This window comes from Amblyomma mixtum, chromosome 1 (assembly GCF_055824585.1).
Source record: "Amblyomma mixtum isolate Tamu chromosome 1, ASM5582458v1, whole genome shotgun sequence".
NCBI lineage: Eukaryota > Metazoa > Arthropoda > Arachnida > Ixodida > Ixodidae > Amblyomma > Amblyomma mixtum.
In genome coordinates this window covers 13,259,194-13,277,394 of record NC_143012.1, presented here as the reverse complement: position 1 = coordinate 13,277,394, position 18,201 = coordinate 13,259,194, and the positions used below count along the sequence as shown (strand labels likewise).

At 50.4% G+C, this 18,201-nt stretch overlaps 1 protein-coding gene across 1 annotated transcript in view; it reads right to left on the bottom strand.

Annotated features, from left to right (window-relative positions):
• The window catches only part of LOC149365506 (lysosomal alpha-glucosidase-like), a 33,175-nt gene extending 23,236 nt beyond the window's left edge, over nt 1-9,939 (bottom strand). Inside the window, exons 1-2 of the mRNA XM_089543155.1 lie at nt 9,605-9,939; nt 1,967-2,206 (exon numbers count right to left, since the gene is read on the bottom strand). Coding sequence (XP_089399281.1) covers nt 1,967-2,206; nt 9,605-9,710 — 346 coding nt within the window. The 5' untranslated portion in view covers nt 9,711-9,939. The remainder of the gene's footprint in view (nt 1-1,966; nt 2,207-9,604) is intronic.
• Between the last annotated feature and the right edge of the window lie 8,262 nt (nt 9,940-18,201).

Sequence of the window (18,201 nt, the reverse complement as noted above, 5' to 3'; positions counted from 1 at the left end):
TCTGTCGGCCACCAATAGCGAACACCGTGCAGCTCAACGGGCCTATTATAGAGCCTTAACAAAACGTATACCGCTACCTTATACCGCTGCCGTCAGCAACGCACAACGCATGCGCCAATGCAGTCAAAAGAGCCCGCACATGGCCCGTACCTGGCCCGTCGAGACTATCGGCGCATGAACTGTTGGCAGCTGATGCTAGCGTCCTACAGTGGCGTTATACGGCATGCTAGGACTTACTACTCTTATTTTTCGTTGTAAGAAAATGACTAAGTATTGTGAGGTGCTCTGCGAACATGGTAATGGTGGCCTAATATTCCTAAGCGCTGCAAAACCGGATATAGAGTGGTTCCTGCCCTCGCACTGTCCAATTCTGACGGTCATTGAAAAGCAATGAAGTGTGTCACCATTCAATTTTACGGCGGTAATTCTGAATGAAAGAATTTCAAAGTTTGCAAATACAGTCTTTTCCAAGGGGGATACTGCTCCTCACTGCAAGCTTTCATTTAAGTCTAACGTGTCTTAATTGAATCACTTGAAAATAAGAAAACTTGCTTAATAACCTCACGTACAGGCGCGGTCATAAGTAAACGGAGCACGCTATTGCGTTCGAAGTACAATCACGCTTTCTCCATCGGTAATGAAGAAGCGTTGTTTGTCTACAAGAAAGCCCACCAACCTCCTCTACCAGCATGCGCGTACCACTGCTAGAAATTTCAATTAGGAGACGCGTGAAAAATATTCGAAGACAGTTGCGCGCTCCGTTTACTTTTGTCCGCGCCTGTACATTTCCCGCGATCGCGAAGCGAGCGCAGCAGGTTACACATTACACATTACACATTAATCTGAGGCGCAGGCCACTGCCGGTTCTGTCTCAATCACACGAAGCTCACGCCGCAAGCTGCTTTCCTGTTTGATGACGTCAATGCCAACGCTTGTTGCTTTTTTCTTTTAGTACGCTTCCTTTCCGTTGCCATAGAAACTCTACGCAACCACGGCGCAGCGAACCAACTCTGAAGGCTAAGCACGAATGTGTACTTGCGGGTTGATAAAACGGTTTTACTGCGGTTTTTAACGAGGAGACTTCTATATCGTCTTGCTTACGCAACTCCATAGCAAAGGTACCTAGACCACCATTGAATCTTGGATTCGTGGGTTTGTTTTGGATCTGGGAACCCCCCCCCCCTCCCCATACGTAACAACCCAGCTTCCTCCAGGAGTCTGTGAAGTGCACCTAAACACTCCTCAGCCCCCTTTACACACACACACACAAAAAAAATTCTGTGCGGCAAGCTGACGTAAATAAAAAATATAGAAACATGCCAGGAAGGATCTGATTTGATTTGAAGGCGCAAAGGTGGTGGAGGCTTTATTGAATTGTACGAGTACCAGTCCTTGTCTTTTGATACCTCAATAAAAATTTAAAGAAAACTTCTCTGACAGGTGTCACTGAGTGCGGTTCAAGGCGTTGATTCCACCGCGACACTCTTCGGGATGCGGGCTGCATGAAGTTATGTGTATAACTGTACAACACTCACTTTAGTCCAGTACAGTTATACACATAACTTCATGCAGCCCACATCCCGAAGAGTGTCGCGGTACAACACTCACTTCAGTCCACCCGCCGCGGTGGCTCAGTGGTTACGGCGCTCGGCTGCTGACCCGAAAGACGCGGGTTCGATCCTGGCCGCGGTGGCCGAATTTCGATGAAGGCGAAATTCTAGAGGCCCGTGTGCTGTGCGGTGTCGGTGCACGTTAAATAACCTCGGGTGGTCGAAATTTCCGGAGCCCTTCACTACGGCGTCCCTCATAGCCTGAGTTGCTTCGGGACGTTAAAACCCAACAAAACCAAAACCAATCACTTTAGCCCACTGTTCGCGGAGATAAGACGTATCGCATTCCGCTAGTATTATTTACCGTAAACAGCGACACAAGCTTGGCCCCGGTGTTCCGATGGCAGTGGACTGACCTTCGACTCTCTGCACAGGGCAGGGTATGTCTGTGATCAGTTCCGGCTCGGGCTGTCCGGGAACTCCGCCGTCCGAGCCGCCGCCACCGGCGCCGCCTCCCGACGAGCCTGCGGGGGCCACGTTGTAGTAGAAGTAGCGGTGCGTCGCTATGGTGACGGCCAGGGCCACCAGGACGATGATCATGCAGGCCATGAGGAACACCACGAAGCCGATGATGAGGTGCGTCTTGGATATGCTCGCTGCGAGTAGAGAAGACGGAGTGGGGCATGTCTGCTGAGAATCAGCTTGGCTGCACTCGGCGTTCTAATGACAAATGCCCGTGGTAACCCTACTTTCGTGGTTTCTAAGGCTGGATTTATGCGGGAGGAATTACTCGAAACATCTACATGTGGGGCGGGGCCGTAATGAGCGATCTGCGCCTTATTCGTCCGTTATACGATATCCAATATTCAAAATTCCGCAAGTGCGCTTTCCCTAACAACTGTATTGCCAAAGACAAGATGGCTGACTTCTGTATAAAAAACTGTATGGGGTACAGGACAGGCGCTAAGGGTAGGGAAAGAATGTAAGAAACGTATTTTTGAAGAATAAAACAAACCACTAGTCCTTCGTGCTTTGCTTCAGCTGGAAACGCATGGTCAGCCATCTTAATTGTCTTGAGCAACATTGTTATGCGGCAAAGCGCACTTGCGAAATTTTGAATATCTCCTATCAACTGGAAAAAAAATGCGACAGAGCCGATCTCGAAACAAAACAGAAATTTCTGTCGTCCTGTCGTTACGACAGATTTTTCTGTAGTAATGCGAAGTTTTCTGTTGTTGCGACAGAACTGGCCGTGTCGTTACGACAGGAAACTGCTCGATACCACTGAAAGTGCTGTTGTTACTACAAAAAGTCCTGTTGTCAGGTCCCAATATACTACAGGAAAATTTGTTGTGGCAACAAAAAAATGGCTGAGGCTTAACTTGCTTAAGCCTGGAGAATGCGAAGCATCATCGTGTCGCGTAATTTGGAGGCGCACAACCACAGCGACGGCGCGAGGTGGGCCCCCGTTTCTCCACTGTCGTGACGTCATCGTGTCACGTGGTGTGGCATCATCGTGTCACGTGATTTGGAGGCGCACAACCACAGCGACGGCGCGAGGTGGGCCCCCGTTTCTCCACTGCCGTGACGTCATCGTGTCACGTGGTGTGACGTCATGTATCACGTGATTTGGAGGCGCATAACCACAGCGACGGCGCGAGGTGGGCCCCCGTTTCTCCACTGCCGTGACGTCATCGTGTCACGTGGTGTGACGTCATGTATCACGTGATTTGGAGGCGCATAACCACGGTGAAGGGCTGAAGTGGTAGCTAAAGTAGTATGCTTCGCATAAAAAAATTCAGTTGTGTTTTTCGATAGACAAGGGACGATGGCCGGTTTTGCGACTGTGCGCCGTACGCACAGGTTCACGGGATAAGCACACACGCAGCGCAAGTTTAACCTGACTTTTGAATCTCCCCCATATCTCATCCGATCCGCCGATACAGCGCTACGGCAACACTCACTGTAATACCCCTCAGTTGCATCGTGGCTTGTCAGTCTTCCGCACGGCATCCCATGAGCATGCTGCCACACAATCGCTCGTGCCAGAGGCCTGACGCCTGGAGATGTAAGTAGCAGCGTCTGTGATCGTCACCGTGTAATTCTTTAGATGTGGTTTTTTGTGCTTACTAAGCGTGATTATCGCCTACTCTGCAAACTACATTCGACATGTAGCCGGTGTCTCCAAAAGGAATGCCCAGCACGCATGGATGCAAGGATGTCAGGCCAAAGTTTTGTTGCGGTCTTTGAATCAGGAAGCGATACAAGAAACCTGTAAACGGCGGTAATTGTGCTGACTTTGTAAGTTGGCTAACGCTACTCAGTGCCTGTGCGCCGTTACATCCAGGTACACGAACGAGCAATATTAAAGAGAACGCTAAATCCAGGCAAGAGCCAAATTTATTTTTATTCCAGCGTCTACCTTGAAACGGCATTAAAAGGATCATGCCTGTTCGGGAAAACTACCTTCATTTCTCGCACATGCTTGGTAAGTAAATTTTAAGTGAACGCTAACGAAAAATTGGCGTTTATGTCACGTCAAGTATGTACGCTAAACTCAGCGAGATAAGAGCAGCGTGTGCGTCCTGTGTACACTCTAAACACGAATACACCTTTATGGGAGTAAAAAAGAAGTAGCTGCCCTATAAGGCACTCTTTTATAAAAGGGAGTGTGCTACAAGACAGCTTACTCCCTTCTCCTATGGCGGCCTATAGAGTCCCATCTGCGAACGCCAAATCTGCTACAATCAAGGGTACAACCTCGTCCTCTGATCCCAGCTTCCATCGTGATTTCCCTCACCGGCTCCCTCCTGGGAGAGAAGATGGTTTGGTTTATGGGGTTTAACGTCCCAAAGCGACTGAGGCTATGAGAGACGCCGTAGTGAAGGGCTCCGGAAATTTCGACCACCTGGGGTTCTTTAACGTGCACCGACATCGCACAGTATACGGGCCTCTAGAATTTCGCCTCCATAGAAATTCGACCGCCGCGGCCGGGATCGAACCCGCGTCTTTTGGGTCAGCAGCCGAGCACCATAACCACTGAGACACCGCGGCGGCTATTGGGAGAGAAGAGAGCACCAGCGCTGCAAGTTCTCCTTCTAGCTTACACCCAGTGACGTTCCGTGCCATAAGCGAAAACTTCTTCAATCAGACCGAAAATTGCCTATTTCAAGCCATTTTTTTTCTTTTTTTTTCCACATAGCAGCTTGAAAACTCCGTGAATCTGGAGAAAGTAAGACAACTTCGGTACTTAGAGTTCCTTGAAAGTCCGTAAAAATTTCCCGAATGGAACATAACTGCTTCCACCCACACGAAGGCGGAACGAGAGCCGAGTGGTCGAGCGCGCCGGCACTGCAAGATCTCCCAGCGTCCACCCTCAACCGCAGACAGCAGAAGCGTGGATCGCGAGGGGCGTCGTATGTATACAGCTTTCGCTGTAAAATATTCCGAGAGACGCCGTAGTGAAGGGCTCCGGAAATTTCGACCACCTGGGGTTCTTTAACGTGCACCGACATCGCACAGTATACGGGCCTCTAGAATTTCGCCTCCATAGAAATTCGACCGCCGCGGCCGGGATCGAACCCGCGTCTTTTGGGTCAGCAGCCGAGCACCATAACCACTGAGACACCGCGGCGGCTATTGGGAGAGAAGAGAGCACCAGCGCTGCAAGTTCTCCTTCTAGCTTACACCCAGTGACGTTCCGTGCCATAAGCGAAAACTTCTTCAATCAGACCGAAAATTGCCTATTTCAAGCCTTTTTTTTTCTTTTTTTTTTCCACATAGCAGCTTGAAAACTCCGTGAATCTGGAGAAAGTAAGACAACTTCGGTACTTAGAGTTCCTTGAAAGTCCGTAAAAATTTCCCGAATGGAACATAACTGCTTCCACCCACACGAAGGCGGAACGAGAGCCGAGTGGTCGAGCGCGCCGGCACTGCAAGATCTCCCAGCGTCCACCCTCAACCGCAGACAGCAGAAGCGTGGATCGCGAGGGGCGTCGTATGTATACAGCTTTCGCTGTAAAATATTCCGAGAGACGCCGTAGTGAAGGGCTCCGGAAATTTCGACCACCTGGGGTTCTTTAACGTGCACCGACATCGCACAGTATACGGGCCTCTAGAATTTCGCCTCCATAGAAATTCGACCGCCGCGGCCGGGATCGAACCCGCGTCTTTTGGGTCAGCAGCCGAGCACCATAACCACTGAGACACCGCGGCGGCTATTGGGAGAGAAGAGAGCACCAGCGCTGCAAGTTCTCCTTCTAGCTTACACCCAGTGACGTTCCGTGCCATAAGCGAAAACTTCTTCAATCAGACCGAAAATTGCCTATTTCAAGCCTTTTTTTTTCTTTTTTTTTCCACATAGCAGCTTGAAAACTCCGTGAATCTGGAGAAAGTAAGACAACTTCGGTACTTAGAGTTCCTTGAAAGTCCGTAAAAATTTCCCGAATGGAACATAACTGCTTCCACCCACACGAAGGCGGAACGAGAGCCGAGTGGTCGAGCGCGCCGGCACTGCAAGATCTCCCAGCGTCCACCCTCAACCGCAGACAGCAGAAGCGTGGATCGCGAGGGGCGTCGTATGTATACAGCTTTCGCTGTAAAATATTCCCTTTTATTCTGCTGCGACTGGTACTAAAATAAGCGGTAGCGCGAAGCGGGAAGGCAGGTCCACCTTTTCCCCAGAGTACACTCCTCGCAACGCCGAACAAGCTGTGCAGGTCGCGCCTTTGTACGGATTCAAGGTTAAGGAGGAAGTATTAGCGAATTAGAGTTTCGATCACTATTCCTTATATTTGTCAAATATATTAAGTGCGCGCCGTAACTTTGCAACCTGCAATTTTAGCTTGCCGCTGCACCCCCCAGAAACTAGCCTAAATGATGCTGCAAACACCTTGGAAGCTTTGTAAATGGGCTACTTTTTGTAGTAGCTCATAAAAAAGAAGACCTGTGCCTTATCAGTGGAGATTAATAGCCGTGAAGTTAAAAGGACAGTCTGCTGTCGACATATTCTGGGCGGATCTTGCCATAAATGGCGGCAATAACGAGGGCAGATCTAGCGGTTCAGGCAGAAAATCATATTTTAAATTGTGCTCGTATTATTAACGTGAATTTGTTCTCTAATCTCTTCTGCTGACTTTCTCTCTCTCTCAAAATTTCTTCTTTCCAGTACCTCGCTGCACGGTCCTCAATTTAATTCTAAGCCTTTTCGTTAGGCCTCGGGTTTCAGCCATGTTGGTGAGTACAGGCAAGGTGTCACATGTTTACCTCTTCAGCGACAATGGTACGCTGCTATTTATAGCCTGAGAGTGCCAGCCAAATGCCTTTCCGTTAGCACACGCTGATATCCGTTTCTGCCTGTGTACGACGTTGGACCTCCCGTAGCGCGGTTCATTCACTGGCCTTGTCTTTCCCTGCGGGTGAGGGATGGTTCGAAACGCAGCACAGCCGCGGAGGCGTGACTTCACCGTGCCCTTGAACCCTGCCACAAACAAGGGTGCCAGGAGGCTACGGCTGTTGTTTACCGTAGTCAAATTTCATACCAAGATTACTAGTTGGATGATTGGCGCTTGTGTTTGCAGTAACCTCCAGTTCAACGAGCCACCTAAGAATGGCAGTTGCATGCATTACTCAGAGCGCATTAAGCGGTCGATTCATCAGTTAAATTCGCCTTAAATCGCTCGCTCTTGTGTGACCTTTATATCCTCCTATCAGAAGCTTTAATACTGATTTTTCTTTTTAGATAATGTAAAAATGTCACGCAAATTTGCAGGCAGTGTTCAAAGATTTCCCCTGAACAGTTACATATATATTGAAAGAAATGAAGCAGAATTATGTGCAAAGGTAACTGTGCGCTTCTAATGAAGTTAAGTATACTGGTTAATACTGAAATGCAGGAAGCAACGCTGAAAAAAAATGACTTGCTGCTTTTCTATAGCGGGAGATGTACTTCATTATTGCTCTATCGCCGAAACGTGAATACAAGCAGCCGCGCGAGGCTACCACGGAGAGTCTCTCTAGTGCGTCTGCGGATACGCGCAATACCTGAGAATCCACACATGCGCATTCTTTGCAACCACAAATGTTCAAGGACGCAGCCAGCACGAACACCATGTGTAAGGTGCAGTTTTGCATTCACAAATGTGCCGAACTTTTATCTCGCATCTCGCCCTGCCGGAAGAACATAAACGCCGCGTTGCATGAAGGCAAAGAAATCGAAGCCATGACAAAATTTGAAGCCTACTCTGTCAAGATCTATGCAAGAACTCGTCCCACCATCTGAATGGCGGCTGCAGGGAGAAGCGTTCTTTTACAGAGTGCTTGAAATAATGTAGCACAAAACTAGACAGTTACATCGTCATCATCAGCAGCAGCAACTGTCTGACTACGCCCACTGCAGGACAAAGGACTCTCCCATATCTCTCCAATTAGCCCTGTCCTGTGCCGGCTGTGGTCACCTGATGTAAACTTCTTAATCTCATCCGCCCAACTAACCTTCTGCCGCCCCCTGCTACGCTTGCCTTCTCTTGGAATCCACTCCGTTACCCTTAAGGACCAGCAGTTATCTTCGCATTACATGCATTACCGGGCACGCCATATTCAGCGACTCTTGCAGCTGGACCACAGCCTGGAATGCCGTTGGCTCGAGGAGCAAAGCCTTCGTGCCAATAGATGGCAGAGCGAAAGTTATATACATTGTGCACGCACATTTACCTTCATGACACGTGCCACATTTTTGTACGGGATGGTTCTGCCATATCTATACAATGAACGTCAGCACAGCCAAAGGACTTGGCTGCATGACCGACTTCCTCACTAAAACCAGTAAGAAGAGCGTCGTCGACGTAATCGAACGGAAAACGAAGTTGAATTAAACGTACTAACCAAACGTACCAAGCGGGCAAGCGTGGTATTTTTCACAGCTTTTGGTTACTAAACATCATTAAACTTGAAGCACGTCTTCTCATGCTCTGTGCTGGCATTTTCGTACAGCGTACAAACACCTTTGTACAAAATTTAAATACAATGGCGGTGCTCTTCACGAGCGGACAGGCTTTGATATATGTGATCTTGCGCTTGTAGAGTTTCAAAAAGCAATGCATGGTCTAGACACTTCCACGGGGGCAGCTGGCGGTCACGCCCAGCGGTGCATTAAGGGGTGTGGCAGGCAGCGTCGACGAAGGAAACACAACGAACCCTAAAGACGTGAAGCACTAAGTGATGGCCTGTTGGCAGGGTAGCGGTAACAGCATAGTTCAGATTAACCGGTATGCACACATGCAGAAACTTGTTCAAACCAAGACACCAGGAATACAACTCCTGATGGACCCCGAGGTAGGTATGGCGCAAGGCTTGAAACAAGTCGTTCCTTACGCGGTGGTTTTGGTGAAAATGCATAATAGTCCAAAAATTACTTAACTGCACTGGGGATTTTCGACGTCCGTATGCAGCCCATGGGCTGCTGCAGAAAAACGTTCGTTTCGTGGATTAATGCATGCGAGAGAAGGTTAAGTTGATGCCTCGGTGTGTTCGCAAAGCAAAATTAGTGACCCGACAAGCTTCATGAATTAGGCAGTGCTTCAGAATGCACGCCTGAAGAGAAAATGATCTAACACTAGCGATATTCGCTGTAACAGCAACGTCTGCCCAGGTAATGAAGCTGAGCAGTTTCCCTGAAAGCAAAACGTTTCGCCCAATGATAAAAAAAAAGCGGTGATATTGGGGGAATGCCAGACGATGGCACAGAGGAATACATGTTCTATGTTCCTCAGATGTGATTCCATAAGTGGCTCATATCACCAAGGCTTCAGCGATAGCAGGCCGAATCTTAGGCCTAACATCGCGGTAGGCCTGGCAGGCAACATGGCGCGTTCGTGGTGACGTACGTCTGATCGGTATGCCACATGTTTTTCATGCTGGGTTAGATTGGTTCATCATGCTTTAACAAGCTCAGCATGACAAGCTAACGTAAGCCGCGAGCACGGTTCTATTCCGAGGCTCAGTTATTCCAAGAGCTACCCGCGAACTAGGCCACGTGCCGAACGCCATATACTCACGCATGTTGCAGCGTTCCCAGCAGCTAGTGCTGCTTCCAGACGGCGGTCGGTCCAGCCTGAATGTGTGCGAGCGTCCAAATCCACTGCCGTCGGTGTCCCGCGCCATCAAGGCAGCGAGCAGCAACTCCTAACGACGGCCGCGCTCAGGCACGGCGCACGGCCAAGAGGACCACGTCCTCGGCACGGTTACTCTCAGCCGACTCGTGCAGCGCGCGCTACCAAAACCGCACGATGCTCGGCGTCGACGTACCGCCCCAATCGAAGTGTGCCGTCCCGCCGAATGCTGCGCGCCTGTTCCCTATTCGGCACTAACCGCGCGCTCATACTGGCGAACAATGGCGCCGCGCGCCTGTCACAGTGCGGCTCAATGTCGTCCGGAACGACAACGTCCGGTGCGACTGGGGGGAGGGTAGGGGGGGACCCGTTACATTGCCTAATCCGGCTTGTCCGCATCAGAACCGCCGCATACTGGGGGATCGACGCACCGTCGACGCCAACGAGATGCACATTAATTAACATTGAACGATCATGCCACCCCCGCCGACGCAGTGCCGTTTGTAACCGACAGTTCTTCCGGTACGCCAGCTATGCGACTGCGGCGTTTCAGCACCGTGTATACGGGCAGCGAAAATGCACGTACTGTGTACATAGAGCATAATCTCCGGGCGCGCTGACTACTCGCGCTAATTGCAAGGATCGCTGTGTACCTTTGCCGCTGCGAATGTTGCGTACATAGCCCTGCAGTTTTGACGGCTGCACGCCGGTCGTTGCGTTATATGGCGGCTTATACGTCAGCAGGCGTAGTCACTGAACCTTAACACACAAGCGTAGTTAAATATAGAGTTTCGTGGCGCGTGCGGAGAGAGACGTGCCTCTGGTTCGGCCTTTGATAAGCTGCAAAGCGCATTCGGTGTCAGTACGCGAAGCAAGGTGACGATTTCCGCTTTTACTAACCATAGAGCGTCATTGCGACTACCCGGAATCACCTAGGCGTTTTGAGTGCTGTATTTTTTTTCAGTACACCAGTGCTATGTTACGCTAATGCACATATGGATATGCCTCCTTCTACAGGCGTTCACTGACAGCGTCACTTAAACGCCATATGACAAAATGCTACGATGCTGTGGCAGAAGTGCCCCAAGCGAGAACCCCGAGTATGAATTCAGCAAACCTTAGCTAAATCAACCTGGATCAGCTGGTTACAACAGCGGTTGCCCGCGACTGGAATGGCTTCCCGACTGATGTGGCCGCCATCAACAATCATCAACTATTCAAGTCCTACACATCTACCCTCATATCTTTGCCGTGTTACGCCCGCTCCTCATGTAATGTCCCGCAAGGGGCCTTTGAGGAGTAATAAATAAATCTGTTGGTCTCAGCTGGAAGCCAACTAGACCCAACTGGATGTCAAGTGAAAAGTAGTAGACGAGAGCGACTCTAAATAACCCTAATGCCCGCAGGATCTGACGGCCAGCCGCCGCTGTGTTGAGAAGGACGCGCTGGGCTTGCGATTGCTGCTCCGCCACATCCTGTAGGGCATTGATTTTGTTGCATGCGTGTAGGTCAGTTACTGGGAAGTACTGCGGTAGACAAGTAACCAAGCGCAACTGCGACTGATGCGCTCAAGCTGAAGGCTTTGTGTCGTGTTAAGCCCCATGCGCAGATATGCTATAGGATTTTTGATGCTGCGAAGGCTAGGGCTATCAACGATGCCCCACCCTCTCACTTTTATTCGTCACCCCTGAGCGACACGATGCATTATGTGCAAGGCCTGATGGCTACTAACTACTGTGCTCTGAAGCCAGTTTTTGGCTCCTCAATCCTCGTGAATTGGCATGCCGAGTATGCGGAATGTTCGTTTCTGGCAAATGACTGAGCCTCCTAATCGAAGGAAGAAAGTTGCGTCTGCATCGGCTCGCAGGCACGGACTGTTTGCGTACTCGTTGTTTTTTTTGCAGGTGAAGTTTGCATGCCGCGCTATTTGATGTAGTCGTGGACGGCACTGAGGTCTGTCTGTAGGGATGGTTCTAGCTCCCCAGGGGAACCCTGAAGTTAGTCCACAGATTATATCGTCCGCATACAAGGCATAATTAAGACCGGCTGTCGACGTCAGCATTTCTGGTATAGGCTAGAAGAGCGGAAAATGACAGCACCTGGGGGGATGCCGATTTTTTCATTACGCTGCCATTCACGCCTACCTAGTAACCGGGCCGAACCATCACTGAGGAAGTTCTGTCCTCAAGAAATGCTTCCACGAAGCGATAAAGGTTTCCAGCAATCCCTGCTGCCTGAAGCCAGTGAAGCATGGTAGAGTGGGGCATGGAATCAAATGCTTTTTTCACGTCTACCCCAACGACCACTCGGAGCTGTGCGCTGATAGGGTACGCCTTGGATTTGAAGGGAGCATTCGACAACGTTACCCACGAGATCATTCTCACCCACCTTTCTCAAACTAACTGCGGCAGAAACGCCTTTCAATACATTCGGCAATTTTTGAAAGACAGACAATCTTACATTCGAATCCAGGATAAGGAACATGGCCCTTTTCATTTAGGAACCAGGGGTACACCACAGGGCGCGGTGCTCTCTCCCCTTTTATTCAATCTGGCTATGATGCGCCTACCGGCCCAGCTGGGCGCTGTCACCGGTGTACAGCATGCGCTGTACGCCGATGACATCACCCTGTGGGCCACACAGGGTTTCCTTGGAGACATTGAGGCCAACCTGCAGGAGGCGGCGACCATAGTGGACCGTTATGCTCGCCGCTGCGGCCTCCAATGCTCCACCCAAAAGTCTGAATTTGTGCACATACGCCCCTCACCAAAGTGCACAGCCAAAATTTCATTGTCTCTTGAGACAGGTCCAATCCCTGAAAAAATCGAAGTCCGGGTACTGGGGCTCTTTATACATCAAGACAGACGGTCAGAAACAACATTGGCCAAACTCCGTCAGGTGGGGGACCAGGTGGGCCGCTTAGTCCGCCGGGTTTCTAACAAGCGCGGGGGGTTACGATGTAAGGACGCCTTGCGGCTGGCGCATGCATTTGTAACCAGTCGAATTCTATATTCGACTCCATACCTCCACCTGCGGAAGCAAGACGAGGATTCACTCGAAGTCATCCTCCGCAAAATTATTAAGCGGGCTCTGGACCTCCCCGTGACCACCTCCAACAAACGCCTCCTGGGGCTGGGCATGGTGAACACATTTCGGGAGCTCCGGGAAGCTCACTTGACCAACCAATACACACGTCTCTCGAAGACATCGTCGGGTCGCCGCCTTCTTGCCCGACTACACATCCAACACACCACTCTCATGGAAGAGCGCGTACGTATTCCATCCCGGTGGAGATGCGCCCTCCACGTGCGCCCTCTTCCCGCGAACATGAACCGTGAGGACCATAATGGCCGGCGCCTGGCGCGGGCGGAAGCCCTGGCCCGCCACTATGGATCGAAACCCGGCGTATTCTACGTGGATGCCTCCGGCCCCCACCATGGGGGATGGTTCACGGCCGCAGTCGTCCACGAATCCAAAACAGCGAACGGCCTTACTTTCCGAGCCCGTGACATAACACACGCGGAGGAGGTCGCCATTGCTTTGGCTGCATCTCATTACAATTCAAAAACAATTATTTCCGACTCGCGAGGGGCATGTCGGAACGTCGAGCAGGGCTGGGTACCGTATCTAGCCTACCGCATTCTCCAAAACAGCGTCTATACCGGGGACCCCGCTCACCGGCGTATCGTTTGGGCTCCTGCTCACATGGGCCTTGAGGGAAATGAGGCAGCTGACGCCGCCGCCCGCGCGCTCTCTCACCGGACATTCCCCTCCGACCCCGACGATCAGGAACTCGAATTCTCTCCAGCTTACTCGTTTAAAGACATTTCTTTACTTTATCAATCTGGCCATAGTCTTTATCCCCGCCCGTGTAAAGGTCTCTCAAAGGCGGAGGAGCGGCTTCTGCTTCGCCTATATACAAATACTTTGCTGTGCCCGGCAGCTCTAAAACACTTTGACCCTTCTTTCTCTGGCAGCTGTCCGCACTGTGCGGAGAAGTCTTCGGACATCTACCACATGGTGTGGGCCTGCCCCTCCAACCCTGCTATCCCCCCTCACCCCAACCCAACCCGGGAGGACTGGGAGGCGACCCTGCTCGGCTGCTCTGACCTGCAGGCCCAACGGGCCCTGGTCGCGCGAGCCCGGGCAGCGGCCGACGCCACTGGGGTCCCGAACTAGGGACCTCCACCTAGTACTTGTGAGGGCTGGCCCCCTTTGGGTCAGCTCATACCTCACCTCCCGAAGTTTATCTGTAAATAAATGTTTTCCACCACCACCACCTGATAGGGTATGCGAGAACGTCATTATAAGGACTTTGTAGAATATCCGATGCGCAGAGCCCTCGGCGAAAACCTACTTTCGTAGGGCACAGGACGCTTTACTTGTATAAGAACCATTCAAGTCTCCTTAGAGCCATACGTTCCATCACTTTACAAACTTTTGACGTTATGGATATTGGCCTTAGGTCTCGTGATGCCCGACTCGGCTTGCCAGGTTTTGGAATAGGCATCACCACTGATTCCTTCCAGGCAGGGGGGAAGATTAACGTTAGTCCAGTATTCGTCAACCTCTTCCAACAGTTTGTGTGACATGGGAAGGTTGAGAAGTGTTGAGTAGCGTACACCATCCGTTCCCGGTGCGCTAAATTGTGGTTGGAGTCACGCAAAGCTGCCTCTAGATCGTATATTGTGAAGGGGCAATCTAATTCACGTCATGTAATAGATAGGGGGTCCTCAGGCAAGGCATCCACGTTTATCCACATTTTCAGACTGCGGAAATACACCCTCCCTGCATCTACAGCTACCTCAGCCGGAGAGACATTCAATTTCAGAGCCATGACTTGGGACGGTGAAATCGGCCGCTTGCACCCACTGATAGCGCGAAATTTGTCAGGCTTTTGACAGGCTAACTGTTCCATTCAGCGAGTGGCACAACAGCTGCCAATCACGGAGAGCAAGATGCATAACGTACTGCTCAACCTCTTGAGTAATGCGAGACGGCGCGCTTGTATACGACTGGCTCTGTACGACAAGATCGACGATACGCAAGCCCGAAGCTGCGATTTCAGACACAAAAGGTGGGAGTCCGGCTTCGGGGCATCGGATTTGACTGAAAGCTTTGTTGTAGCTATCTTCTTGGCAGCACTGATGTGACTGGTGTGCTCGTCTAATTGTACGGGGACGTCGACTTCACCGAGCGTCCGGCGAAGATCGCCCGATGAGAAGTGCGCCTCTATTCGATGGCTTCCTAGCAGTTGCCCTCAAGAAGCCCACGGCTCCAAAACAAGATATTAAATGATCAATCCGTGTCCACACGATTTTGTTGGGATGAGATGGAGAAGTGCTGGAGAAGGCTTTTTTTTTTTTTCCGCGTCTGAATTCTGTGCTGCTGCCGTACATGCTAGCTATATCTTTGCATTCCACGACTGCTCCTCGCTTTGCAGCTCCAGCGGCGGACTTCAAGTTCTTCGCCACTTTTCATTTTAGAGCGGGAGCTGTTTCTGCGAGGGCATCCGCCAGGGACACACGCGAAGCTTGTCAAAATTCCCGCGTCGTGGACGCGCGCACGCAAGGCAAGTTCGCGGCGCGCCCAGGGTACAGTGAACTAGAATACCCAAGGGTTGGCGATGGTGGCGTGTTGCGGATGATTGAGGGGCTTTAGTACGATGAACCGTTGCATCACGATTTTGATACGCAAGTCTGGGAAGGCATACAAGTGAAGGTGCATATGTCGTCGGTGCGAATTCCTCTTGCAATCGTTGTATTATTTCGGCGCTGCCCGAGAACTGTACTGAAAAAAAAAAAAAAGCAGAATCTACTCTAGGGGCTATGACGTTCATGGTGAAAAAAATAGCGCAAAAGGAACACGAGGGACGGAAAGGGAACGACGCAGACAAGCGCTACCCGAGGGACTATGCCGTCCAGACGCAGAGTTATCGATACAGAACACGTATAAAAAGGAGCAAGGTCTATGTCACGAGTAATTAGCAGCGTCAGTTATTCGCCTCGCAGAATGGCCGAAGGTGGGCCTCACAACGCGTTTGTGTTTGGATGGTCATGTGCGCGAAGGGCTCACACTGATCCAGCGCTTGAGGTAAAGTAACCGAGCAACAGGTTTTGTTTTCTCACCGTATAACGGACCCATTACGGCACCGCTGAAGACCCAAAGGTGTGAAAACCTGAGGACAAGGGTTCACCTTGCTTTACACAGAAGCAGAGCTCAAGGGCTACCATCAGTGCTTCGTTACAAGAAACTACCGTTGCCCGGTTACTTTTGGCAAAGACGATACTTGTGCCCCAAGCGGCAAAGCAACGAAAACATCGTAAGCGAAAGCGTGAACAGGATTCTGCTGCTGCTGCACAGCTCCCGCTAACTTCGCAATTCACGCATCATAGCGTAAATGTTTTTTTTTCTCCATCTGTGACCTCACCCCACCGTGGACTCGTACCTTCCGTCTCGCCGTTTCAGTAAACGACCTTGTTCCCGTTTACGCGTAAATCATCGCAAATGCATGCAATTGTAGCCAAGCACATGGAAAGCGCAGTGGAAAATATTAAATCCTGAAATTCTGCGGTTGGATCCAAGAGCCTTATGCCTTTGGAAAGCAATTCGTGAGCTCTTTCTAACGGTACATGGCAATTTCTTCTACCGCGATTAGCTGTACAATTTCATGCTCCGTATTTTCGCTATGAACTTGAGTGTGAATGCAGTACATAGGATGAATAACTCAAATAAAATTGCAATCAGGCGCTCTAACCACAACCATTATTTTTTTCGGATTCACTCCACTATACTTCCTTCCAGAATGCACCAGCTTGAATACACAGAGGCCAGAACACAAAGGCCGAAATCGAATATGCCCCTTGGCTGTGCCATAGCGTATTGATGGTGGTCTAATTAAACATTTGCAAACCAAACATGAAATGGCTTCATTCATTTTGAGCCAGCGCAAAGAACTGCAGCTGTAGCCACATACAGGGCATTTCAGGGAAGCCGGCCATTGAGTTTTGACTATAGGCTGAGTGAAGCATAAAGATAGCTCCTGCGGCACAGTAACACCCGTATTGGAGGATAAACAATCAGTGAATCATGTTAACTGCTAAACTGGTTGACAGCAACACCCACGACTACATGTCACATCAGTGGCGCACATGCCAAGACCTCTGTACCTTCACAGCAGACGAGAGAGTGGAGGTCACGTCACTGTGATGGCCCCAGCGACTCAAAGGGTGCAGAGCCCTTCACCTCCCGGCAGGTCTTTTGGCCTTTGTCTGCGCAATCTTGCCGCCGCATTCGGGCTTTTTGGCGGACTGGTTGGTGCATCATGTTAAGGAAACAGCTCATAAGACAGGGATGCAACAGAACTACACAGGTACTGTGCAGTCATGTCCCACCAGTCTTTTGCACTGTTTCCTTCAAAATTTAGCCTGTCATGTGGATTTTGTGGCTGGAAACGATACCCATGACAGCGAGAACACGAATGCACATTTTTACAGCAGTGTCAACGTTAGACCTTGACAGTTCCGGGCACTGCGGCCCGAAAGGTGAAAAGACACCAACTCGCAATGCGCAGTTTCGATACAGCTCGGAGGCCTGGAAGAAACAGACCTGTTCGGAGCGGAAAACCAAAGAAACAGACCGATTCTTGGTGGTCGCAAGTCAAAAATGTCGCAAGTCAAAAATGTCGCAAAGGTGTGTCTTGGGTTGGATAAAATACATATAGTCTCCATAGGTATGTACCCAGGTCGGACGCAGCTGCCGACGGCTGTTCTCCAGACCTGGGCAGTCCCACACAAGGCAACGTAGCATGGAGACTCTGACGATACTGACCTATGAAGACTGGATTCGGCCGCACGGGCAGCAGAGAGAGACAACGAGCGCGTTGTGGCACTTCGTAAGCAAAAGAAAGCTACAGCCGGTCACTACAACCCCACGCCCAATTCTCAGCGGGTTCGAGCCATCCATGTAATAACAGTTTTTGGATTGAAAATTGCCGAACTGTCTTCTAACTTGGGGCCCCGATTGATGTTCACCGACGGCCCGTGAAGACACAAAGAAGGAAAAAAAATGATGCTGTCCGGGAAACCCGTCAAACAGGACATTCAAGTTTTTGCTGTTAGCGAGACGGGGAGATAAACATGAAAGCCCACTCCTGCCAAGTCAGCAGCACACATCAGGCTGAAATTCTCTAACAATGCAGCCAAGCGTAGGAGAGCTGATGAAAGTGCCGGTGAACGAGTCACAAGACATCGGCAGTGAACAAACTGCTTTCATTATCTAGCTTTGTCATGCTTCCGTGCACATGCAAAGTGGGCTTTGTGAAATTGGTCTATCGTGTACACTTCCGACTCGTGCAGAGCCGTATGAAAGCAAGGCATTTCAATGCATCAAAATGTATTCTGATGATTTGAAGTTTCAAGTCACCTCTCTGGTAAAGCCTGTTGCAGACTAGACTTCTGCATCACAAAGCATTCTATGGGGCTACTACCATTGCTTGCAATCGTGGAGGCAAGTAAGTAGCAGATGCAGTGAAGAACAGCTAC